This window comes from Anas platyrhynchos, chromosome 1 (assembly GCF_047663525.1).
Source record: "Anas platyrhynchos isolate ZD024472 breed Pekin duck chromosome 1, IASCAAS_PekinDuck_T2T, whole genome shotgun sequence".
Classification (NCBI taxonomy): Eukaryota; Metazoa; Chordata; class Aves; order Anseriformes; family Anatidae; genus Anas; species Anas platyrhynchos.
In genome coordinates this window covers 78868244-78895651 of record NC_092587.1, presented here as the reverse complement: position 1 = coordinate 78895651, position 27408 = coordinate 78868244, and the positions used below count along the sequence as shown (strand labels likewise).

Sequence of the window (27408 nt, the reverse complement as noted above, 5' to 3'; positions counted from 1 at the left end):
TGAGTAGCTGAAAGAATTGACCATGGCTGGAGCACTATGGGACTTGAGTGGGTCCCAATCAACCAAAATACCCGTTAGAAACTCTAAAATAAAACCAGCACTGAATAAAGTTCAGGTTAGCATAAGTTACTTTATGTCCTTACTTTAGTCTCTCTATTTGGTCTACTAACTTGCTTTTTGCTGGAGGCTTATCTTTACCTGACTACATGATCCCTATTTTTCCTTTCTGTCTTAATCAGGTAGGACCAAATTCAGTAGAGGATATGTCTCTGCACCTTGCAGGAACCTGAATCAGGCTCTGTGGCTCTTCTTCTGCCAGACTCCTATCTGCAAGTCCCAAGGTAGAAGAGCAGAAACAGAGACCTCTGTGAAATTCTTTAGGTCTTGGAATGTGAGTCAACATTTAGAGCCATCCCTTTCTCCATATGTATTATTGAGGGAGTCTACAGAACCCATTTCTAAGACAGATTCAGAGCTTCATGGGACAAGACTGTGTTTTTGTTTATGAAGCCTTGGTCTGGTATTTTCAAGACGTTCAGTAGTCCATGGAAAATACTGCTTAGCTCCAAATGAGAAAACTGACAGTTCGTGTCTTCAGAATATAAGAGTTTATACTAAATTGAGCACACTTTGAGCTAGTTCAAAGCTCTCAGTGGTCCTTAATTTAAGTGATTAAAAATATGTGGAGGGAACAAGAAATAAAATTCCAGCAGATATTTTTAATTGAAATCACTCTGTGTATTTGAATAATAAGCATGCAGCAAAACATAATTTGTTTCAGGATTTTTTTTCAACTTCATGCCATGCAGAGAAAATTCAAAGTAGTAGATTCATAGCTTTTCTGCAACCTTAAGTAGATGATATTTATTTATTATTTAATTATTTTGATAACAAGATTACTGTCCCCAGCTTTGTAATCACTTCTCTTTCATTTGTCCCATCACATCCTCTGGCTAGAGAATCTTATGGATGTAAAGGATAAGAGACTTCAAGAAATATTACATCAATGTGAAATGACAGCAACATCACAATCATTCTTTCTTAGCTTTGCTGTTGGCAGGTCAGTCAGATTAATACTCTTTTCTATTTAAAATGTCAGAAATTATATTAAAATTGGTACATATGACATTTGCACAATGCCATAATACCCTAGATGATGTTTTCACAAACTTCATCAAGAGATATGTAAATGATATGTCACAGAACTACACATGCTTCCATGACAAATCCACTGACTTCTTTTTATCACCAGACATGAAATTGGGGTCAAAACAAAGATCCAGTGGAGCAATTTTATTAAGGTCTGAGTGATAAGGTCTGAATAAACCGTGTTGGTACAGCTCTGCCTCAGCAACTGGAAAAACTGATGGAGGGCTATATCTGCTTCTCAAAAATGGAAAAATGGTGAAAAATCTAATGGAGAGAGTCATCATGTTTCTGGGATGCTAGTGAGGACAAGGTACAAACATCATGAGGATGTAGGTCTGAAGCAGAGTTAAAGAGCTTATTGAACAGATTTGATTTAATTCCTTGACACAGGAACTCTTGGTAAATGGTCTGATTTATCCCTGATTCTATCTCTGTATTATTATCAGCTTTCCACAGGTAATGTAGGTACTATAAAGGTAGTTCTCATTCTCTTTATCTGTTTCAGGCTATCTGTAGATACCTTGGTCACTCCTTGCTGTGACATCTGATACTCCATTTGAAGGTTGCTTTTGGTTTTGCGTCAAGAAAAAAAATATATATATAATTGCCTTTATTTATTTATTAAAAAAAAAAAAAAAAAATCTACAGCATCCTGTGCAACCATACAGCAAAAGTCAGGCTAACATTGTGATAAGGGTGGGGGAAGAGAGCAAGTATATAAGGTATAATGACACAAATCTACTTGGAGCCCTCCTAGAAAATCTTCCATTCAAATACTATGTTTAAGGTAAATGCTTTTCCTACAAGCCTGGAGAGTCACTCTACCAGTAGCATGGAAGAATAGGAGTCATTTAACAATAAAGAGTTGTAATTTTAACAAATTCTCTGGTTCCTTCAACAGGAGATACCTGACATGGATCATCTGCCAAGTGCTTTTTTTTTTTTTTTTTTTTCTTTTTTTCTTTTTTTCCACTGCTGCTTGATAGTAAGATGCGGATGATGGAAAAATAAACTGGCTCATCTTGGCAGTGGGCAGTACTGCATTGCCATCTGCTGCAAAGCAAAGCATGTTCCAGCATGGCTGCAGATGACTGCAAGCTCCAACTTGATAAAATAATGAGAGCAGACTTAAGATAAGTGTTGTGGGAATGGTGGGCTGTGGTGGGACTGACTAGCTTTGCAATACAATTTATTGATAAATAAACAGAGAAAATGCAATATACCTCATGGAAGAGAAGGTACCTTTGATCTATAATAGCATTCAGAACATCTCCAGTGGTGGGGAAGCATTGCTTTCTCTTAGCAGGAGCAGAGCAGTGGGAGTTTCTGCCACAGCTGGGGAAATATTCAGTAATAAAAAGGACAGCACACTAGGGAGAGTAGTACAAAAGGATCTTGGAAAGTTCTTTTTTAAGTGGTCAGTTTTGGACAGAGCCAAAGGTCATGCTCCAGTATGAACAAACAGTTCTATTATTCCCTCTTCATCTTACTAGCTGTTTTGCTTCAGCAGTGTCAAGCTGAATATTTTTGTATTCTACTTGCACAGGGTCAGGGTCACCCAAGGGTGTTATGGCATGGTATTATAGTGAACCCTTCCTCCAGAGAGACTGTAGTCTACATAGGAAAGACAAAATGAAAGATAGGAAGAGAAAGAAAAGAAAAATGTCTGGATCAAGAAAACACTGCTGTTGAGGATCAGAAGTGTGAATCTTTTAGGCTTCAACATCTAGCACTTTATGCTGTCAGTCATTCAGTCATATTGCCTTTCTTTCATATCCACAAGGATCACTGGGCACATGAGCATCTATGTGGCATACCCTTACAACCAGGTTCTCTACCTGGGCAGCAATATCTTGCCACAGTGCAGTAGCCCTTGGGCCAGTCTGAACAGGAACAGATGTAAAGAATGTGCTCTACGCTGCAGCTGTGGAGAATGGCCCTACCTGGAGCCTCTCTCAGAAAGAACCTGGGGAAACTCGAGGTGAACCCCTAGGGTTTTGGAGTCAGGGATACAGAGGATCTGAGGCCCGCTACACTCCAACTGAAAAGGAGGTATTGGCAGCATATGAAGGAGTTTTATCTGCTTTGGAAGTGGTCGGTACTAAAGCGCAGCTCCTCCTGGCACCCCGACTGCTGGTACTAGGCTGGATGTTCAAAGGAAGGGTTCCCTCTACACATCATGCAACTGATACTACATGGACCAAGTGGGTTGCACTGATTACTCAGAGCGCTCGAATAGGAAACCTCAGTTGCCCAGGAATATTGGAAGTGATTATGGACTGTGCAGAAGGCAAATACTTTGGGATATCATCAGAGGAGGAGGTGGTTCATGCTGACAAAGCCCCACTGTACAACAAGCTACCAGAAAATGAGAAGAAATATGCCCTGTTCACTGATGGGTCCTGTCGTATTGTGGGAAACCATTGAAGATGGGAGGCTGCTGTATGGAGTCCTACACGACGAGTTGCAGAAGCTGCTGAGGGAAAAGGTGTATTGAGTCAGTTTGCAGAAGTGAAGGCCATTCAGCTGATTTTAGATTTGCTGAAAGAGAAAAGTGGCCAGTTCTCTGTCTCTATGCTGATTCATGGATGGTATCAAATGCCCTGTGGGGGTGGTTACAGCAATGGAAGCAGAACAACTGGCAGCGCAGGGGCAAACCCATCTGGGCTGCTGCATTGTGGCAAGATATTGCTGCCCGGGTGAAGAACCTGGTTGTAAAGGTATGCCACGTAGATGCTCATGTGCCCAAGAATCAGGCTACTGAAGAAATCAAAACAACCAGCAGGTGGATCAGGCTGCTAAGATTGAAGTAGCTCAGGTGGACCTGGACTGGCAACATAGAGGTGAATTATTTATAGCCCGATGGGCCCATGACACCTCAGGCCATCAAGGTAGAGATGCAACATACAGATGGGCTCATGACTGAGGGGTGGACCTGACCATGGACACTATAGCACAGGTTATTCATGATTGTGAAACATGCTGCAATCAAGCAAGCCAAACAGTCAAAGCCTCTTTGGTATGGAGGATGATGGCTGAAATATAAATATGGAGAGGTCTGGCAGATTGATTACGTCACACTCCCTGAAACCCGCAACAGTAAGTGCCACATACTTACAATGGTGGAAACAACCACCAGATGGCTGGAAACATATCCTGTGCCCCATGCCACTGCCCGGAACACTATCTTGGGCCTTTGAAAGCAAGTCCTTTGGTGACATGGCACTCCGTAAAGAATAGAGTCAGACAATGGGACTCATTAACGAAACAACCTTATAGACACTTGGGCCAAAGAATATGGTATTGAGTGGGTGTATCACATCCCCTATCATGCACCAGCCTCCGGGAAAGTTGAATGATACAATGGACTGTTAAAGACTACACTGAAAGCAATGGTTGTTGGGACATTCAAAAATTGGGATATGCATTTGGCGAAGGCCACCTGGTTAGTCAATACTAGGGGATCTGCCAACCAAGCTGGACCTGCCCAATCAAACCTGTTACGTACTGTAGATGGGGATAAAGTCCCTGTAGTGCATGTATGAAACATGCTGGGTAAAACAGTCTGGTCTACTCCTGCCTTAGGAAAAGGCAAACCCATTTGTGGGACTTTTGCTCACCTGGGACCTGGATGCACTTGGTGGGTAATGCAAAAGAATGGGGAGGTCTGGTGTGTACCTCAAAGGGATTTAATACTGGGTGAGAATAGCCCATGAGTTGAATTATATCATGTTAATTATTATATAATACTGTATGCCATCACTACCATGATTACTATATACCATAGATGAAAATGGTAATTAATTAGAATGTATTGGAAATTAATTAGAATGTATTGGAAAGAGTGTAACCTGAGCATGACATAAATGGTATGGAATAAAGGGTGGATATATAGGATGAGAAGAGTGCTGATAACATGCTGATGTTTTAATTGTTGCAGAGCAGTGCTTACACCAAGCCAAGGATGTTTCAGCTTCTCACTCTGTCCTGCCAGTGGGCAGGCTGGGGGTTCAGCAGGAGCTGGGAGGGGACAGACCCAGGACAACTGACCCAAACTAGCCAAAGGGGTATTCCATACCATCTGACATCACGTTAAACAATATATAAGGGTGGCTAGATGGGGTGGGGAGGCCGGACTGCTCGGGGTTAGGCTGGGCATCAGTCAGCTGGTGGTGAGCAATTCCATTGTGCATCACTTGTTTCATACACATTATTATTATTAGTAGTGTTATCATCATTATTGTTATTATTGTTATTATTATTTTCCTGTCTTAATAAACTGTCTTTATCTCAACTCACAGGCTTCACTTTCCCATTTCTCTCCCCCATCCCAGAGAGGGAGGGGGGAGGGTGAGCGAACAGCTGTGTGGTGTTTAGCTGCCGGCCAGGTTAAACCACAACACTGTCTAACATAGAAGAGTAGTGACTCAGTGAGCTTGCACTCCTCCACCTGTTTTTGGATGAATTCTCCGTATGAAAATAAGATTCTTCTGTCTGGACTTTGTCTTTGATACCTTTCCTTTACCAAGAGTTAAATTTTCCCTGTGTTTCCCTGATTCAATGTGTTTGAATCTCTGTTGCCATCTGATAAGCTGTTATCAAAATCAGGATGTAATTTTCAATTCAGGTGTACATTCTTCAGGTATTTTTTTTTCTTTTGAGAAAGGCAAGATGAAACTATCAGACCGCTGCAAAAAATCTCTGAGAGCTCGTGGCCTTGGTAAGTGATGTGTGTGTTTATTTCCTTTTATCAAAAGATACGTAAGCATCACAAGGGCTTGGACATGAAGAGGTAGAAGCATAAATTCATGTTTACAGGCTTATACAATATCTTAAGGAGTGCCATTTAACAGAATTATAGATCCAAATCATCTCCTTTATGTCGGATGCTGCAGAACCAAACTGTGATAGATGTAGAAGTCATTGCCAAAAGGGTTTCAAAAAATATGCAAGAGGAACAATACCAGATTATCATAATGATGTATAAACCAGAAGCCTAAGCAAAACAAATTCACATACAGCACACAAAAGGTATCCAAAGACATCTTTTGCAGTTTGGTTGTTACCTTCAAAAGCAGCAATATTTAGGCATCGTCTTAGTGATTTTGGCCCATTTCCTGACTAGCGATATTCTCTGCAAACAAACAAATCTCTCTCTAACCATTTTTGTGGAAAACAGAGACTTCGCAATGCTGGATCAGCTCAGTAAACTACCAGAAGAGACCTCCTCTTGCCTTTATTCCTGGCTGGTGCTTGATGCTTTGGTGAAAACTCCTTGTCTTATTTTTGCAGCTAAATACGTAATGATGCCAATAAGAGACATACATTACATACAGAACCCTCTGGAGAGTCAGTACACACCATAAACCATAAGCGTTGGTTATCGGTGTGTTAGAAGTTAAAGCTACAGATGCATCTGCCAGAACATCAGCCAGACCTTGAAAAACAGCAGTATTATTCCACTGTTATAACCCACTGCAGAAAATGTTCATGGCTCATCTGACTCTCTTCTGCAGAGAACATGTGCAGGGTTTATGAATCACTTGAATGTCCTTTAAATCCTCAAAGCAGGGATTAAGTAGGACTTAAGAGGAACATATGACTTGTGCTTGTCCTCAATACAGTATTGACTTTAACATTAGGCGAAGAAATAGCTCCTTTGATTGTTCTGCATTTACATGGTGTTAACGTTTCTGGATATCTTTGTTGTTCCCCTGGCTAGTATAAAAGAGCAGCCTGGTCTGCCTGTAAAATAATTTGGCAAAGCAGGATTCCAAACACAAATGGGCCCTCCAACCACTACTGTAGTAATATGTATTAGTATTCTGATTAATGCAATACTCCAAGCTGTAATTCACACCTTGTCCATCTTGTTGGCTAAATAAGTATAGCCTTTTGTCCTTAATGGGTTAGTGGATAAAGTATGTTTTCAGTAGTGATATTGTTTTTTTCCCTTGTTGACATTTTCCACTTTCTCATAAAGGGGTTTCTCCTTTCTCACCTTCTGTTGATTGTTTCCTCTGATTTTGCAGAAGAAAAGTCAAAGTTTTGTTCCACATGCTGATTTTCCAGCTGATAGCAACCCAATGGGAGATGTGTAGTACCTACATGTGAGGAGGGTGTCTTTTTTTTTTTTTTTTTTTTTTAAAGCTGAAAAATTTACAGCTGTGGATAATCTGAAACTACTCACTATTTTTGATAAATGTAATAAATTGTTGTGACAAATTAAAAGTGATTTCTTTTATGATGAAATACTTTGTTTTTGCATGTTTTCTTTTTTCTATACCACTCACCATCTTCAATTCAGTTCAAAATTCAATGCATTTTCAGTCTCTTTATTTTTCCCCACAATGCAAGAAAACCCAACATAGACACAGTGTTACAGATAAAGATGTTGTCCAATATCACATCCTAAAGATTGCATTTGTATTCATTTTTATTAACAAAATGTCATAATTACTTTTTTACTCCTTTGCTATTGTAGGAATATGGCCTCAAAGGACTATACCTTGTGACTTAATACAGGGCTAGGTGTAATTTTCATAAGGAAACCTGAAATCTGTCCATAGATATAAACAGTAGATTGTGAATTCTGACAAATAATAAACAAATTAGTAAACAAGTCCATATTCATTCCCAGTGGAAAAAAAAAAATGGATTTGCAATGAATAAAACATTCCTGGTTGGGTAGCAGTATCTGTTCTTGCAGTTAGGCTGGTTGTCTTTTGTTTCACCCACTTGATGGAAGACTCCCTAGGCAAGGTATTAGAATATGTGGAGAGAGGCAAGCTAGGTTTTATCGGCGAGGTTAAGGGAAATCAAAGGTTATGACAAGACAACTGTCTATAAATCATAATAATGGTAGTGGCCTGAGAGTAAAACAAGGATTGTGCCTCTCCCAAAAGATGTGTCTGCTGGTTCTATTACTGGTCACCTCCAGGGTTCAGGCAGCTACTTAGCAGCCTTCTACAAGTGGGTTTTTTGGGTCCAGACACATATCACAGTGACTGAGATGTTTACTCCAGATAATGTAACTGCAGTTCCATGATGAGGAACAGGCTTTGGCCATTGAATTACCTGTTTGAAAACACCTCTGAGCCTGTAGGAAAACAAGCAAACAAACAAAACACATTCAGGACAATTGTGTAAGAACAGAAGTTCAGCAGTCTGACTCAGATTTGGAGAATCTTAACACATCTTTGGTTTATATAATACACTGGTACTGGTGGAACAATTTAAAGTAGCTGCTGGCAAGGCATTTTGTGTTGTGCTATTCTGTTTGCCTTATAATACACATCTTGCCATACTTTACTACTCTCTGCACCTTGTCGAAAGGCTCTTCCTAGCATGTCTCACATTAGCAACGTGTTTCTCCATCACATAGGATAATGGGATCATTATCGTGGGATCGATCAGTCCTTAGACTTTATTAAGGTCAGAAAACACTGCTGTACAGTGTCAAATACCGACTCATTGACAGACTATTATTTTGAAACAATGGGATACAGATGGGTGGCAATGTAGATGAATGCCCTTCTTCATTTTCTATATAATGCACAAAGTGTAGAAATGTGGGACATAATGGTGAGAAGATTTCAGAAATTCAAAAGGCAAGCAGCTTGTAAATAAATCAGCAAGTTGCCATGTATGGAGAGAAGGATTTGTCTGAAGTGTAATGGGCCAACTGCAATGCTGGACCATTACACGGCAGACACTAAGCTCTCAGAGGCATTTTAAACATGGGACTTGATTTTGAAGTTTTGAGGGAAAATAAATCATAAAAGGAGATGCTCAGGGCTGAAGTACTAAGATCTAACAAGGGACTTAAAAATGTTCCCAAGAGAAAGTGAAGAATTTGCTTCTGCCATAGACCACATAGGAGAGGAGAGGCTTCTGTCCTGCAGAACAGGAATAGGTTACAAACCTCCAGAGTCTAAAACAGACCCTGGCACAGACATAGGTAGGACAACATGAAAGAAAGAATGAGAAGATAGAACAAGGAGAGCAGTGTCCAAGACACAGCAGAAGGTGGGAAGGTAGGACACTCATTGACTGAGGGGCTCCTATGTGCCTTCATTTTTGGTAAGACAGGATTATTTTGAAATGCATGCAATCACCTGAGGACAAGGCTTCAAAGCACCTGGTTCTTTCACTTTAACACACAGCACACAGTAGCTGCCAGTATTTTTGTGTATTCAAGTTCCTTCTTGAATTTATATAAATAATTGCTTCTGCTTCACTTCAGCTGTCTCTCCAGCATACAACAATCGCTCTGGCTAGGCAGGTCTGCAAGCACTTGAAGAAGGAAATTGTCTTATTCCTGAAAGAATAAAGAGGACATTCAACTGTAACTCTAAACTGAAGCTACAAGGTAAGTTTAGGCTTGAAACTCATCCTGCTAGGCATTTTTGTCTTTTCTGCATGCTGATAGTAATGAAAGAGGAAGCTATGCTTTCAAAGCCACTGTGCAAAGCAACCTGAACTTGGAGGTTTCATTACAGGACAACAGTAGCAGGAAGTATTTCCAATCATGTGCCATGGGCACAGGTAATTGAATGGGTACTCTAAGCATTTCCTGTTGTTACGTGTTTCTTTCAAGCTTTGTGTAGCCTTAGAACTGAGTATGCAAATCCTGAGTCCCCCCAAGAGAAATGAAGCAGGGCTTTTGCTTCTCCCAGATGTTTATTTCCATTTCTCATTTATGTGCTATGCAGCACAAGAAGATTGGTGCTGATATCTTCTGTGAAGTCCTGCACTTCCTTGGTCTTCGTTCAGGTTGTGTCAGGTTGTTTCTCTCAGCTTTGAGGAAGTCTTCAGTTTTCCTTTACTGCTATCTTGCTACTGTAGTTATTACCTATGATCCCTGCCAGATTGTAGATGCTTTTCTTTGGCCATTATGTCTGTTGCTATTTGCTGTCTGTCTTCAAATCTGCTTTGTTCTGAGCAGCAGCCTCAATCAACTGGCTCTTTTTTTTCCCCCTTTTTCTGGGTGGCCTCTTGAGTTTAACCACTTCTGAAGACTGGATGATGGCCAGCAACTCAACCCCCTCCACACCTATTTTTTCAGACTATGCATTCCTTGCTTTCCATCAAGTCGTAGGGAAAAAATATTTCAGTGGCCCAGTGTTGCCAGGTAAGGATCCCTCTCTGACAGTTTTGATTTCGCTATCAGTCCCTCTGTTTTTGCTGCCAACTTTGTTTGTGCTCGCTCTTTTTCATTTGTGATACTCACAGTAAGACATCTGGTGCTCAAATCTGCCCTGTTAAGTGCTGAATCACATAAATTCTGCTGCAGTGTGCTACGAGTCATGTCAGAGCAAAGCATGTTAGGCATGTCATACTGTGGAGAGGCACTGCTTGGCTCCTGATCAGTTCTTGCCATATCTTCCCTTAGAGTCAGCTCTCAGAATGCAGACTGTCCATCTCCTGTCCTTAAAAATGACCATTTCCAAGGGCATCTTGGAGTGGCAGAATGATCATTAATAATCAGTGTATTCTGATTTCTGATATTCTGAACATGCATCATGCTGGGACATATCTACTCCACAATTCATATTGGTGCTTGGACAGTGTAAATATTGTGATTCAAATAAAGCACCATCTATCCCTAGGTATGAATTTACTCATTTCCTGATGTCAGATCTTGTATCTGCAGGGATTACTGCTTGTCCTGCTTTAAATAAAATCCCATCTTGCACATGTGCATACGCACACACAACTCTCAGTCCTTTGCCTGGTAACAGGACAGGCACTGCCTGTGGTCCTTCTTCCTTTCAATACAATCCCACTCAATGTGCAAGCTATTTTAATTCCTTTATCATCCAATCCAGACAGCTTTCAAGAGTGCTCAGCACTTCCTCAGCATGCTTTTTTATTTTTTTATATATATATATATATATAGTTTTTTTTTTTTTCCCTGGAGCTCACATTGTATGTTTATGCTTTTCCCAAAGGCGATGCAATGGGATTGTTTTGCAACCCTATCCAGGGGCAGCAGCTACTTTTTTATCTTACTCTATCCCAGTGTGTCAGGTCTCCACCAAGAAATGCTCAAGGTGCTGACTTTGCAGCAGTGTGCCTCCAAGCTTTCTGTAGCTCTATCTGTTCCAGGGGTTTATAGCAATTTGGGACTGGTTCCCTGCATTGAACTGCCTTTACCCCATCAAATGGGCTCTGATGGATGCCAAATGGTGTCTCTGTGTGTTAACTGCTTAGACAGCTCTTGTGTTCTGAGATGTGGGAGGGTAAACAAGAAGAATCTAGTAGTTTGTCTATTCTGTAAACCCCTAGAAATTCTTCACCACTTTATGCTCTGGGTATTTTTCCTCAGTGTCTCTAAGGTTTTTGAGGTGTAATTGAAGTCTCTCAAAAATTCACAGATGTTCAGGTTATAGTTCTCTGCAAGCTTCATCTTATCTTCATTCGTAGTCTGGAATCAGGGTCTGGGACTCCCTCTTTTTCAACACTTTCATTTACAGTACAAGTACCATCAGCCACCATCTTGGTGCCTGGGAGTCCCTCTACTGTGCATTTCAATTTCTGCTGGGAACACTGCACTCATGATTATTCATGCCCTGCGGTACCCTGATAGGTGTGAGAAAGATGATCATGACTCTGGTTAAAGATCCTGTCCTAACTTGTAAGAAACACTGAGTATTTTTGAATTTGATACATTGAGTTGAGCCTGACCTCTATTACTGCTAACGACTGGTGACTTGTCTCTAGTTCTGTATACACTGGTTTGACATTAGTTCAAGCTCTCATTTTGTGCAGATGCCTGCTATTTTTTATGCTATTGCTGATTTATTTTTCACTCCTTTCTGTAGGTCTGTTGATGTCCCTCCTTTACAGAGTTTCCCTTCTGTTATACTCAGGATGTCAATGGAGTTTTGTGTTTTGGTACCTTACCAATAAGGTTCAAGTCAGCTTTTGAAGCAGTTTCAGTCTCCTTAAACTACATGATGACACTTTTTTGGAATACTAAGTAGGACCTATGGGAACTTCTGACTCTGCTCTCTCATACTGAAGATATTTTGGTGATGTATTATGCTCACCGCATGGCTTGCTTAGCTACAGATGGACTTTTTCAGTGTCCTTTATCGTACGACCAAGTAATAATATGTCATTTTTCATGGTAACTTGCCAATAGTTTCTATCTGTCTACAGGCCTCAAAATAGCTTCACTGTAAATTATCACAGTAAACTGTTAAGTCCCATTACTTCAGTCTAATGTTGCTATTAATGAGTGTTGCTGGAGTTCTGTTGCAGTTGACCTCTACTTGGTAGGCTGGTCTCAGTAAAATATTTCCTCTTAATTTCAGAGGGCAGAGCAGCATACTTGAGCAGGGGTTCCTTTCAATAGCAAGCAGCCAGTTGGACAAAACCCTGAGAAAGAAAATCAAGGACCAAAAAAGGTATCAAAAAAGGAGAAAGTGATATTAAAACCATAAAAATGTTGTTGCTAAGCATTTCTAATTACAGTTCACATATAAATGTGTTCTTCCTGTGGGAACATGCATACAAGAGTGGCATTTTCTGTAATGTAGCTTGGGCACTGAGGGGTGTATCAGCATTTTGTCCTTCCATTTTTTTTCTCTTTATACAGATGCTATGGAGAAGAACAAAGAAAGGCTCAACCTTTTCCTAATACACTACGTGTATTTCCTAATACACGCTGTTCTCTTCTGCCCAGCCATACTTCCACTGCCACACTTTGCCCGTATCTGATCCGCTGTTGTAGGATAAAAAGCATAAAGGAAATGGTATCTGTTCTCCCTAGGCTGGTTCTAACAGTAAATTACACATGTGAATGAGGAGAATTTCCACATTCTCCATTACAGGGATACAGTCCCAAGCTCTCATCTTAGATCCAGCAACAGGATTGGATCTACTTATTGTCTCTTTTAATCATACAGGGGCCTTATTTGAGACATTAAAAAGAAACGGGAAGAACAATGAAATGATAGAATAGGATGGAACAAAAGTCAGTATGCTTTGAAACATAAGATTTGATTATCACAGTCATAACAGTGCCTAATAATACTGGAGGATAATAACAAGACTTATAAATCAACATTAAATGATAAAAGTATTTTAAAAAATCCCTTTTTCTTTCAAAGAATAAAACCCAACCATCAATACCACAAGCTCACTCTCAGATCTGACTGTTGTCTCTTTCTTTGTCATGGCCCATCAAGAGGGTAGAGTCTGGCAGGCCAGATTTAGGGCAAAAGATCTTGCTTTATGTATAGCACCCTCTATTTCCAAAGCCGTTAAATGATGTCTGTGATGACACTTGCACAACTCAATTGGAAGTTTTTTTAGCTGTAAATGAAGCTATAAATTTAATAGAGTTGTTTTCCAGGCTTACATGAATTAAGGCTACAAAACCTATGGAGATACTTAAAGTTCAAACAACCAGGATCGCACTTGCCACTTTGGATTTTGCAGTGGTTTCTGTCGCACAGTTGTCTTTTCATGTCAAGGAAATTTAGCGTGCTGTGTCACTCATAACACTTGCATGAAAGCTATCATGCTAGGAAATCCACTCTGCTGCTGTCTATTGATTTTGATCAGTAGTTTTCAGGTTCCCTGGTGACAGTGTTTAAAGCCTGCTTCAAACTGCATAAAACCGATGGTTATTTTTTAATCCAGCTTCAGATTTACAGTCATTCAATACAACTTATCTTTAATCCTTACAATACACCAATAGTTTTAACCAACAATTCTATTTTCTCTCTCTCTTTCTCTCTCAAAATAAAAATGGAAAAAAAAAATCTGCTCTTTCCCATCAGGGATAATCCTTCATTTGCCAAACCAAAACAAGGAAGTCTTCACCTTTCTGTACAAGGCAAGACTTTGCTAATTGCTTCAGCTTCTGTTTGTGCTATGACAACCTATCTTTGAGACAAGCCTATCAGTTCTGGTTGCCTATGATAAATTGCTTCAGAAGCCATCAAAGATGGCAGCGAACCTCCTCAGCCCATGCAACTCAGAACGCCTGCTGCTTCCCCATCTGCTTGTGCTCATCCGCACTACCATGTCAGACTGAAAGCACTTTCCATGGGGGAGATCAAGTGGAAGCATTTTTTATAGAGTGGCTACTGGAAAGGTGTGATGCTGTTTGCATTGTACCGCAAGATCTATCACCACACAATGGCTGACCATCAGTAAGAAGTAAGGAAAGGAACAGCAACTGGTTTTTTTTGGCCTCTATGGAAGCAGAAAGATGTCTAGCAGGATTTTTAAAAGCAGCTGTTCTGAATGTTTTGCCTTCCACCTATCTAAAGCTTTTGGTAGTTTGAAACTTATAGTCTCCCTACAAAATCGTTTGTTCCTGAACAGAACTTCTCAGCTTGACTCTTGGGGGAAAATAGAAATTTGATTGCTGGTGGCCATTTGCTTTAATATAGGAAGTATGAAATAGTGGCAGCCTGACTTCAAATTTGTCAGGAAGTCCATGTCTCTTCACATTCCTCGATATTTAATTCAAGGTAATTAGCACAGTAACATGTAACATATGACACCTTCGCAAGCTGTAGCTTTACTGCTCATTAGTCTGTGCTCCTTAGCAAGATTTTCCATGACCCTATGGTCAATAGTCCACTTTTCTAAGCAAGCTATCTACCTTCAAGCATGCTTACTTGGCAGTAGCATTAGACTGGAATAAGAAATCAGAGTTCAAAGATATTCAAAATGAGAACGGGGTAGCACTATCCTCATTTGTCCTTTTATTATCCTATAATGCAAGAACAAAGCATACTGCATAATTTTTTTTTATTATTATTGTTGTTTTTTATTTTTATTTATTTTTCTTCTACTGATATACTCACAGCTTCCAGTAAAGATTTGGGTTCTGCTGTGCTAAGACAGACCTCAGGAATGAACAGTCTAAGCACTTGTGACAAGCAAATGAAACACGTTTAGTCCCGTTTTCAGATATAAAAGCAGAATGGATCAACTTGCTTGCAATCATGTAGGAAGCCAAGGGCGGAACAGCACCTTGAACTCAGCCCTCTGATTGTCAGATCTGCACTTTCTTCACACTCATGAGTATACATGTCTGTCTTTGAACTACTACAGGGGGATATAACACTGCACCAGAGCTTTGCGAGTACTAGCTCACAAAGCTATTTCTGCAGAGCGGTTCCAAGTGCACTGAATGCAGAGCTCTCTGAATACTTTGCAGTCAGCTCTGTGCAGAATGTCATCCAGGCAAGGAATTCACTGCCATAAGAGGATGTTGAGTCAAAGGCTCTAGCTGAAGCTGAGTTTCTTGAAGGGTTGAAAAACAGCCTGGTTAGTTCAGGCAAAGGCACCACCTTTCTGGTTTTTGGTTTTGTTTTGTTTTGTTTTTGGAGATGTGTGTGTGGGGGGGGGGAGGGGGGCTAGTGGTGTGGCTGTGGTTTGTACTGGGTCTAGTGCTGCTGGTTCTAAGTTTGGGTTCTGACACTGAGTGATGAAGCAAGCAGACAGAAAACTAGTACCTGTGATTTTTCACTGGGAGAAGAGTCCTTATTTTATTTAGTTTTTGGATTGTTTTGCCCAGGATTGGCAGATGGAGTCTTTTCTCTCGCTTAGAACTTCATCAGAAGTTTCTCACACAACTTTCAGCATATGTGTTGCTCACTGTGAAGAAAGCATATACTAGGCTAGACAGGAAATCTGTTCCTTTGCACTTTTGTTTCTGCCAGTGCTGGTGAACAGAGTATGCAGAGTAGCTCTGATTACAGCACAGCTAGAGCTTGTGTATTTTAAGTTTGTACTCCAGCAGCACCCCCCAACCCCAACCCCAAAGAAAACAAAACATGGCGATAAATAAGGGGAAGAGGAGGCAGAAACCCTCCCTTAGGTCAGGAGGTTAAGTATTTTTGGACTGCCAAGGTGGTGATCTTAAGTGAGGGTAATGTATAATGCAGTGAAAAGCTAATGAGACCAGGCCTGTTAAACATGGACCTGGTGTTGCTTATCTCTGTAATGCTTCAAATTACACAGGCCCAGGTTGTATTTGATCACCTCTCCTGCTTTGACAAAGTGAGCAGCAGGCTTTTATATAATGTACATGATCATATACTGTAGGGAACAATCCTGCACTGGCAGGGGTGGGAAGCTGATGACATAATGGGTCTTTTCCATCTCAAAGTTATGTGATTCATCAATTAAATGAATTCAGTGGGATAAAGCAGCATGAAAGGGCAATTTCCCTGTAATACACTGCCTGCTGATTAACTCTTCCCTCCCAATTCCAGCCACACTGCTCAGGATCCATCCCTATGCGGGCCAGCTTGGGCGATGCAGACCTGTCTGCTACCGAGTGCACAGTGGGATGGGGCCGGGCAGCACCAGCACCAGCACCATCATCACCATCAGCACAGTAGCAGCAGCAGCAGCGCTGCCCCACGTCCAGCCGCTCCCAAGCGGGGGTGCTGGGGGCACTGCAGGCGCATGCAGCATCGCGCTCCGTGCGGGGTTTGCAAAGCCCTGCACCACGCCGGCTGCTCCCCCGCAGCTACCCGGTGTCCCGCAGCGGGCGGGCGGTGCGGTGGGGAGCGGGGCGGCCCCGCATTGCGTCGGGGGCCGCGCTGGAGGCGGCGGCGGCGGGGTGCGGAGCGGTGCGGAGCGGGGGCAGCGCTGCCGCCCGCCCCCCTCCAGCCCCCTCCCGCCCGCCGCCCGAGCTGCACCAAACAGCTCTCGGGTTTGTGCTGATAGCGCAGCGTCAAGACATGGCTCGAGTTGGCTCCTCGCTCTTATGCATTCAGCAGCCCTCTCGCTCCTACCACACGCGGCCAGCTACTGCCTCCTCCTGCTGCTGCTGCTGCTGCTGCCGGGACGAGCCAAGACCCACTCCGGAGATGCTGCTGCAGGACTGCGGCTCTCTTACATCTCCCCAGCCGCCGCTGCCCAGCGCCCGGCTGCTTCTCCAGCTACCTTAAAGGAAAAGAGCGGGAGAGCCAGCGGCTAATCTAGGACTCCTTCCTTTTATTTATTAACTCAAGCCTTTTGGAAAAGGTACTTTGCGCTCTCTTCCATCCCCCACCTCCCCCACTGCGGTTCTCGGCAGAAACTAATTAAACCCACTCGCCCTTGGTGCAGCCTAAGACAGTGTATGAATATTTCAGTGTCTCGCAGGCAGTCCTGTAAAGCGATCGCAGTATTATTAAAACGGGCGCAAGAGGAGGAGGAGGAGGGTTGAGTTTGCCGCTGCGGTTTTTGTTTTGTTTTGTATTTTTTTTTTTTTGGCTGCTGCTGCAAGACGACTTGACGCATTCTGGCACTGGCTCCTACTTCTAACCAGCGCATCTCACTCGGAGCAGGTAAGGAAAAGACCCTTTTCCCCTGTTCTGCTGGACTCTTTTTTGGACAGTTTGGGTCTGGGACGTCGATCTCCCTTCCCTTGTCTCTGCCTCAGTTGTGTCTAGATGCTGCAAAGCAGAGGGGAGATTCTCCACTCTCCCTCCCTTAATCCCCTCGATCGGTGTGATGAAGTTGTCAGTACTCATCTAAGTCTCCACTATGTGAAGCGGGGCGCGTGGTGGTCAGGAAACTTATGGCAGGAGCTGACCCCACTGAAGTTGCCTGGGAAGCCCTCCCAATGCACTCAGGGCACAGGAGTGCTATGGGTCCCTTCCTGTCCCAGAGGCCCCATTGCTTGTCCGTGGATGTGTGGGAATGCGTAGGGTTCTGCATGTGCTGCCGTAGTGGGCAGAGAGGGATGTTCTTGCTGGTGTGAAAGCCAATCCATTGCGCCTGAGCGTGTGTGAGTGGTGGGGCTTGGGGGTTGGTTTATGCTGTTTCTCTCCTCCCTGGCAGCCTCCTTCCTGCAAGTAAGCTTTATGCCTTCAAAAGCAAGAGTATCGCCATCCCTCTCTCTTCGGCGCACAAGAGGAGAGGACCAGGGCAGTGGGGAGGGGGTTGGGGGGGATAGGTGATGGAAATTTGCTGAGTTGGCATTGCAAGGACTCACCTCCCAGGCTCCCTGTGATTTATTTATTTATTTATTTGTGTATGTGTGTGTGTGTGTGTGTGTGTGGTAACTTCGAGACAGCAGCCGTGGCAATGGTCGAGTCGTCGAGAAAAGCAGACGGATCAAGTTAAAGGCAAAAGGAGACATCTGGGGAGGGAACCCCAGCCTGGGGGTGAACCCCAGACACCTTCAGCCTCCCAGCCTGGGGGGACAGGACCCCTCACCTTATCTGCCCTCTTCCCCCACCCTCCTAAAGGTATTCCTTCTCTCTTTCTTCACCCTCCCTTCATTCCTGATGCCTATTCCTGCATCCCACCTCTCCTTTCCCATTTTGGATATTTCCATCTTGTAGGCTTTTCATGCATCCGTTCTTCAAGCCTCTCCATCCCCACTCATTCTGCAGACTCTGAGCCTCCTCTGCCTCCCACCCTCCTTCCATCCTCCAGTGAACTGCCCTTGGACTTTCTGTTCTCCTCCATTCTCGTCCCCACTCTCAAGCCCCTCTCCCTCTCTTCTCCTCCCCTGGCCCTGCTTCCCACTTCCTTTGTGCCACAATGACCGTGATGGCTGGAGAGAACATGGATGAGACTTCTGCGCTACCTGGCCACCCCCAGGATAGCTACCAGCCTGCTGCCCACGATGACCATGAGTGCTGTGAGCGCGTAGTGATAAACATTGCTGGACTACGCTTTGAGACGCAGCTGAAGACATTAGCCCAGTTTCCCAATACACTGCTGGGCAACCCCAAGAAGCGCATGCGGTACTTTGACCCCTTGCGCAATGAGTACTTTTTTGACCGGAACCGGCCCAGCTTTGACGCCATCCTCTACTACTACCAGTCTGGAGGGCGGCTTCGCCGGCCGGTCAATGTGCCCTTGGACATGTTCTCTGAGGAGATAAAATTTTATGAGCTGGGTGAGGAGGCCATGGAGAAGTTCCGGGAAGATGAAGGGTTCATCAAAGATGAGGAGAGACCCTTGCCGGAGGGGGAGTACCAGCGCCAAGTATGGCTCCTCTTTGAGTACCCAGAGAGCTCTGGGCCTGCAAGGGTCATTGCAATAGTCTCTGTCATGGTGATCCTCATCTCCATTGTGATCTTCTGCCTAGAGACATTACCTGAGCTGAAGGAGGACAAGGAGTATACAGTGCATCGCACTGACAACACCACCCAGGTCTACAAATCCAACATCTTCACAGATCCTTTCTTTGTTGTGGAGACCCTGTGCATCATCTGGTTCTCCTTTGAGCTGGTGGTGCGCTTCTTTGCTTGCCCCAGCAAGACTGAATTCTTCAAGAATATCATGAACTTCATTGACATTGTAGCCATCATCCCTTACTTCATCACCCTGGGCACTGAGATGGCTGAGCGGGAGGGGACTCAGAAAGGAGAGCAGGCCACCTCCTTGGCCATCCTGAGAGTCATCAGACTGGTAAGAGTCTTTCGAATCTTCAAACTCTCCCGGCACTCTAAGGGCCTCCAGATTTTGGGACAGACCCTCAAAGCGAGTATGAGAGAGCTAGGTTTACTAATCTTTTTCCTCTTCATTGGGGTGATCTTGTTCTCTAGTGCAGTGTATTTTGCTGAGGCTGAAGAACCTGAGTCTCATTTCACAAGTATCCCTGATGCTTTCTGGTGGGCGGTGGTATCCATGACCACTGTGGGCTATGGTGACATGTACCCTGTGACAATTGGAGGCAAAATCGTAGGCTCCTTGTGTGCCATCGCTGGTGTGCTGACAATTGCCCTGCCTGTACCTGTCATCGTGTCCAACTTCAACTACTTCTACCACCGAGAAACAGAAGGGGAAGAACAGGCTCAGTTACTTCACGTTAGCTCCCCTAATTTAGCATCTGACAGTGATCTCAGCCGCCGCAGCTCCTCCACAATCAGCAAATCTGAGTACATGGAAATCGAAGAGGATATGAATAATAGCATAGACAATTTTAGAGAGGCTAATCTCAGAACTGGCAACTGCACTATAGCCAACCAAAACTGTGTTAATAAAAGCAAGCTGCTGACCGATGTATAAACAAAAAAACAAAATCCTCACTCACAGCTTGAAGACTTAAGTGACACAGTCACACTTTGTAGATGCTTTACTGATAGTCTTTGAATGCTTTATTTACCTCGTAAATGCATTGTTGCATTGCGAATTTTTGCTCAGCGATAAAGAAGCTTCCAGGATCCATGAAAGACACAATTTTGTTTATTTAAAAAAAAAAAAAAAAGAAAACAAAACCATTTTCCATCTAGTAAATGAAAACCATTTGAACTAGTTTAGTTTTAAACTGTATGATGCTAGACCTAATCTTTTCCTCTTCCCCCCACCCCATTTTTTTTTTCAATGAAGTTAATTTAAATATTACAGTTTTTAAAACTATAAAGCATATGCATGGATTCCAGTGAAAATATTCTGCAAAAATGCACAGTTGCAAGGAAGTGCATCAGATAATAATAAAAAAAAGGATTAACATGCAGCAAGCATTTGCCATTGTTTTTATGAAGGAGTGCAATTTTTCCTTCCACCCCCTATGTGACAGATTATATAGTTCCAGTCTACAGACCAACACAGCACCTTATTTAAATACAGTTAAGGCTGGTCTTTTTTGCTATCCGTAGAAGAACAAATAACAAACAAAACTGAAGATAGAACATCTGCAATGCTGCTAAGTTCTCTTACATGCAGATGATTTAAACACACTTTTCCTTTTCCCTGTCCAGAACTGGATACAAAACTTATAGTCCCTCTGTTGCAAGATAGCACAATGGAGTTTAAGATAAGCATGTTTGAATTTGATACTATTTATTTTATAATCGCATGCCTGAAACTTTACCTCAGACAATAGCGGATAAGCTTTCGTTTGAACTGAATCTTCTAAAAATAGGTCCTTTATCTCTCTTTTTCTTTCCTTTTTTTTTTTTTCTTTATGATTTGCATTCACCAGAAGTGCACTCCTTAATTTATTAAATCGTTGACTAGTAATTTAAAGTACTGTATTTAAGTGCGTATGTTAGTCAAATGGGAACAATAACTTTTGGAGATCAAAGCATGTTCAAATATTCAGCATTATGGCCTATTTGATTAAGGTGTAACTTGAATTAATTAATGCATGAATTCAATAATAATAATAATAATAATAACAACAATAACAATAATAACAATAAAAATGAAATAAAAAAAAAAAGTGCTTGATAGACTGAGGGCCTCAATGAACAGATCAGAGAAACCTGATTGTTTTCCTGCATTGCTCAGGGAAATGTGTTGGCTTTTGTCTAGGCATTGTCAGAAAGGAATATATCCCATCCCTTAAAGGGAAAGCTATATGGAAAATTAAGAAGTCAAGTTATATATAGCAACTCCTAAAACCTAGTATCCTTTATAGTTTAAAGGTGCAGATGCATGCTTTTTGGTGCATTCTCAGAATGTAAATGAAACTTATCTACTATATGCATCCAAATTGCAGCAGCTGGTTTCTTTTGCAGTCATTAGTTAAGACTTTGTTGTATTCCCCTAAAATTCACCGAAGAGATGATTGATTTAGATAGTTGTGCAGTGCCTTTATCTTACATCCCCTAAACTACTGAAAGTGCCTCCAGGAATTGAGCTGATCAGAGATAGTGAAGGAAAGGGCAAGGCACCAACACACAAGCAGAAGAGTTCTGTGCTGCCTCCTGGCACAGCACAGAAAGGGACAGAGAAGGAAACAAAGAGTAAGCGTGAGTGATTGGGATGCAGAAGAGGCAGGCAAAGACCACCAGCGCCCCTCAAGGTACCTTTCTTCCCTTGCCAGTCCAATGCTGCAGGGCTCAACATTTTCTTCTGCTAAATAAGTCACAGTTGTGTTTATGCAAAACTTCAAGTTTCCCTAGGTTGTTTATAGAGACATTGCTGCCATCATCATATCTGCCCTTTCTTTTGAGATGGCTCTTTGGCAGTCTATCCCAGCATGGCAGGACACAGGAGGAACTAAGGACCAGCATTAACTGTGGCATTAGTCAGTCAGGCAACCAGATTGCAGGGCCATGCTTTTCTTTCCTTTGGATTTCCCATGAGGTAGGTGACAGAAGCTTTCCAGTGTCCTCCCATCCATGCCTCCTCCATTCCCTTTTAGCAGTCTGTCAGATCTCAAATTCCATCACAGATCCTCCAAGACATATTATTTTTTTCTGATCCCTAACCTTACTTCCACCATGATCTGGTGAAGGAAGAAAATCTAGGAGAAGGTGTCTTCTGTAATACCCCAGCCTTGACTGCTAGGCCCTGGGAGATAATAAAGTGTGATCAGAGCTAATGTAGGCACTAATCTTTATTTTTTAAATGAATGAAGTTGAGGATCTTCATTCTGCACTTCACATGCGGCCAACTGCTGTTGAACAATTCTCCTTCCACACTGTACAGATCCTTTCTTCCCTTAGGTTTCTGATATATGTATATATGTGTATGAATATATACGTGTCTGCACATGTATGTGTATACATATATGCAGACATACATACATATATAAAATCAAGGCACATAGACTAAAAAGAACCCTAACTGCAGTTACGCACAAGCTTGACCTTCCAGGTTTCCAGAAAGACTTGACTTTATTTCTCACTGTGAAGCTTCTGTGAATCTTAAAGATGAGAAAGTGATCAAGAACTGAGGGAGTTCTGACTCCTGCAAGAAATGCAAAACATCAGATAAAACAGGGCATTACATCTTCTAGATAGATATTGTGAAGCTTCCTTTCTGTCCTCTGCTCACTCCTCTGCCCATTGTACACCTCTCTAACCCACTACATTCTGATGGTCCTGATCTTTCCAAACTCTTGGGCTCTATGATATGACTTCTTATGTTGAAACAGACTTGAGTACTTCACTCAGCTTATAAAACAAGCTACTGACTAAAATAAACAGCAATAATGAATGCAATGCTGTTGGACTGATGATCAGAAAGTAGCATCTGGGACTTGAGGCCTCACTTTGGTTACTTAACTTTTGTCATAGTTGGGTATACACACCTTAGTTTAATGACCAGAATGATAATAATTTTGCATATGTAAAGAGAATTGTGCTGCATGCAGTGGTCCTTTTTTTTTTGTCAGGAGGTCAGGATGGATCATTAGGGCTTGGGATTGCTTGGGGAGCTTGAATGTTTCTTTGTCCATTTATAGCTCACTGCAAAGGATCTCAATACATATGGAGTATGGGAACTAACCACATGTAGCATAGGCATGCATTTCTGGCAAGTGTGACACAAATGAAAACAACAACCAGAAAAACAAAAAGCTCTTATTCCCTTTACACAGAAGTGCTGAAATGTCTTTGTGGGCCTGAAGGTGCACTTAACAAACTGTCTGTTCTCACCAGTAAGCATCCTTCTTTTCTTTTTTCTTTTTTCATTTTTCATTTTTTTCTCTTTTTTTTTTTCTTTTTTATTTTTTTTTCTTCTTTCCCTTCCCTTCCCTTCCCTTCCCTTCCCTTCCCTTCCCTTCCCTTCCCTTCCCTTCCCTTCCCTTCCCTTCCCTTCCCTTCCCTTCCCTTCCCTTCCCTTCCCTTCCCTTCCCTTCCCTTCCCTTCCCTTCCCTTCCCTTCCCTTCCCTTCCCTTCCCTTTCCTTCCCTTCCTTCCCTTTCCATTTTTTCCTTTTCCTTTCCCCATTTTCCCCTCTTCCTCTTCCTCTTCCTTTTTCTCTTCCTTTTAGTCTAGATTTCTTTTTGCCACACATGAAATTAATGGGGTTGTTTATGTCAGTGGAAGAGGAATGGAAATGAACTGGTGAAAAAATGAATCAGTGCATTTCTAAAAGAGAGAAAAGACCTTTGTTACTTGGTAGGGACCTCCCAGAAGTGATGCCCATGTTATGCTGGACACAGGAAACAGGAAATATGGCAGTCTTAGCTGAGCTGTACTTTGTTGAGGCAAGGCAGCAATTCCAGCATAAGGAGTTACTACCTGAGCCTCCTTTACCAGCCACTGCTCTATGCTGCCTTCTTGGTTGCCCCATACAGCTTCTTCTTCATCCACTCTGTGAAGCGGATGAGGAAACTTGTCTTACCTGAGCAAGGCAGCAGTACACTGTGGTACAGAGTTTGGAATGAAGTGGAGAAGTAGTGGACAGGAATCCCAGAGACTAGTCTCACTGCCAAAATTCCCCATCTGGTCCTACCACCCTTAGCTATAGACCACTAGGAAACAGGCAGAGGAGCAACAGGGAGAGTGAAAATGAAAGGCTCTGTATCCCCTTCCTTCACAGAATTGAGAGATTGCTGCCAACCTTCCAAGAGCTCAAATTTTCTGTGCGGCAGCTCCAACAGAGACAATGATCTGGATTTACATGTCTTCAGAAGAAGTTTAGTGTACAGTAAGCCAGAGTGTGAGTTCACAGCATCCTAGAAAACCCATGCAGATTCCCTGCATGGGGTCTCTTAAGCCTTATCTCCACAGGGGACTTCAGGAAAGCTAATTTAAATTAATGAAAGGTATGCATTTAAAGTAGATTTGTTAAACTGTTTTAAAGCCCAGCATGGACATTCTGCTGCAGTGTAAAAGCAACCTTAATCTGATTTGGAGTCATTCTTTTGGGGAGGAAAGTAAGCTGAATTGAATTAAGGCTGCTTTAATTCTGCACACAATGGGGCTTAATGCAGTTTACCTCATCTGCCTCACAAGTTCATTCAAACAGATAAGCCTTTAGTACTCATTAAATGTAATGGAACTGACCCTACTTTGCTGGGGGTGGCCATGTGCTGTAAAATTCTTAGTCTGCCACAAGAGCATTTGTGTATATGGAGTGGAACAGTGAGTGCTAGAAATTCACAGCCTGGCTTACTGAAAGCTAACATACCGTTCCTGGTGTGGTTTCAATGTTTTCCTTCTTTTGTTCCTGGTTTATACATTTGTAGGTGTGAGGAGGATCAATCCTGCTGCCTTCTGGGTGGTTAAACTGACAATGATCATGGCCCAAGGATATTAATTTCCAATTACAAAGTCTCTGTGCATATGCTGAATTTGATGTGCTGCTGGTCAAATGGGCAAGTACTTGAAAGAGAGCACAAAGCACTGGAGAAAGGACAACACTGGGCAAAAAAAAAAGCTATTATTTTCAAAACTGATTTTGCCCAAGTACAGATTTCAGAGATCAGACCCTTCTTAGCAAATCAGCTGTGTATTGTTAATTAAAGGATGCATTGACCCAAGGCAACAATTTGAGTGGTTGCTACTGTTATTTGGTGAATTTTTACCATAGGACTATTTTTTTTGTTAAAGAGAAATACAAAAAGTTTGCTTCTATTATGAAAGAGCTGAAGCCCAAATGTAACATAAGAAATGTTTTATTTTATTTATTTTATTTTATTTTATTTTATTTTATTTTATTTTATTTTATTTTATTTTATTTTATTTTATTTATGATAAGGAACTGAAGGCAAGTTTCACCTTTCCATAGTTCAGGCTTGGACTGTGCAGTTTCTTAAATGCATATATGATAACTGAGATAAAACAAACAAACAAACAAAAAAGTAGGATTGGAACATCTTCAATTTATTAGAAAAAGGCAGAAAGTTGGATTTTAAATCATCTTCTGCACACATTTAGTATATGTTGAGAGAATATATTCATTTTCTAATGTTAGCTTGATAATTCTTTTTAGAGGGGTGCCATTCTGGATTAATTTATGGCTCCTTGTATAGAGAAAAGGGAAGTACCAGAGCTTTTCTAGGAATGGTCTGATCCAGTAGTCTTCTAGCATGCTTGATGCAATTGATTGCCATGGTAATTTTGGACTCACAGGAATTCAGAATCAGCTCCAAAGTGTGATTCACCCTCCATAGCCACAGAGCTGGATAGAATTTGAAAGTTGTTGCAATTGTTCAACATGGCAAGTTTGTTCCAGACCTGTATATTGCAAGTCTGAAACAGACTACTTTTCTGCTTTAACCAGGGACCTACATTTCAGTTTTGGTTGGACATATGTCAGACTAAGTTTCTCTTTCTGTTTTCTGTTGTTCTGGCTTTATTTAAACAGTTATACAGAATTTATTTTTCCTGAAATGCTTATTGAGTATTCTTAAAGGTGTCAGTATTCATATCTGCAAAAATAAAACTTCAGGGTGTTCTGGTGTTCCACTCAGTGTGGGTGAACTTGTCACCCATGAGGTCAGCAATTTATTCTGTCAAAGCATAATATGCTTTGATGTTTTCAAAAGAAATAAGATTAAACTGAGTTCTTAACTGAAATTGGTCTTAAAATATCTGTTAATATCTATATAATTCTGTATATTTCACCTGTTCACAGGTTCTAGCAAATGTCACTACCACTTAAAAAAACAAACAAACAAAAAAAACAAACAACAAAACACAACATCTTCCATTTCTAGTTTCTATAATAAATAAAATGAAGACATGTCACATTTGGTTTCTTTAAGTGCATCAGTCTTTGGTCCATGCTATTATTTCAGTGACATTTCTATAATGTAATTGGGATCAAATGTATATTTCACTCTTGTACAAAAGTAAAAACAATATTTTTATGACTAAATTCAGCAACCCCCTACCTATAACTTGCTAAAATGAAATCTTTTTTTCTTTTCCTTTACATGTAAACCATCTTTTTTTGCAGTATGTCGGTTTGAAATGAATAAATAATAGCTGTTAATAGAACTGTATATGGCCTCTCAGACATACCTCTGACTTTCAAGATCAAATATTAGCAATGTTAAATATATAAACTGATATATAAACTCCTTATGAAAGTGCACCATCAGGGCAACAAAACATTTAAGCTGACACAGCTGTATTTATTTCCAGCATTAACAAACCGCTTACACTTTGGGTCAAATATGTATTTCGTTGTCATGATACAGCTCATTTTACTTCTATTAGTGAAATCGTTTGATTTATCATTTCTAGAACATCAAATGTTTTATGAGTTCTTGAACTATTTGAAATGCATAGTTTTCATCTATGCAATTTTACCTGCTTCTGTACTTGTTTATCTGTTCATATTTGGCATCAATTAAAGATAATTTTTAAGGATCTTACCCGGGATTATTCTGTCTGGTTATTTTCTGGAGTCTGGCTTCTCTCTTGTCTCTACCTGCTAGTTCTATCTAAAATGAAATATTGAGTTCATTGGTTTCATTGTTGTTGGGTATAAGAAATGACAATGTAGTCATTATGAGAGTCAGTAAGCTTTGAGAAACTTGCAAATGTCACCTCAAGATTTATAGTACAATTAATCCAAGGGTTTGGTTTTCAAAGGTTTTGGATCTAACCTTGAGTGACTAGTGTTCTGGAGCTGAACTCTGATGTCT

General features: G+C 41.6%; 1 protein-coding gene across 3 annotated transcripts; it reads left to right on the top strand.

The window, feature by feature from the left end:
- Positions 1-18524: 18524 nt before the first annotated feature.
- On the top strand, positions 18525-27135 carry KCNA1 (potassium voltage-gated channel subfamily A member 1). 3 transcript variants are annotated; one of them, XM_038170945.2, is made up of 2 exons: positions 18525-19542; positions 25000-27135. In XM_038170945.2, the coding sequence occupies exons 1-2, from the start codon at positions 18667-18669 to the stop codon at positions 25003-25005; spliced, it is 882 nt and encodes a 293-aa protein (XP_038026873.1). In that variant the 5' UTR covers positions 18525-18666; the 3' UTR covers positions 25006-27135. The 3 variants fall into 3 exon arrangements, with proteins under 3 accessions (XP_038026873.1, XP_038026867.1, XP_027305720.1); XM_038170939.2 differs by having other exon boundaries at positions 24351-27135; XM_027449919.3 differs by having other exon boundaries at positions 18525-27135.
- The last annotated feature ends 273 nt before the right edge of the window (positions 27136-27408 follow it).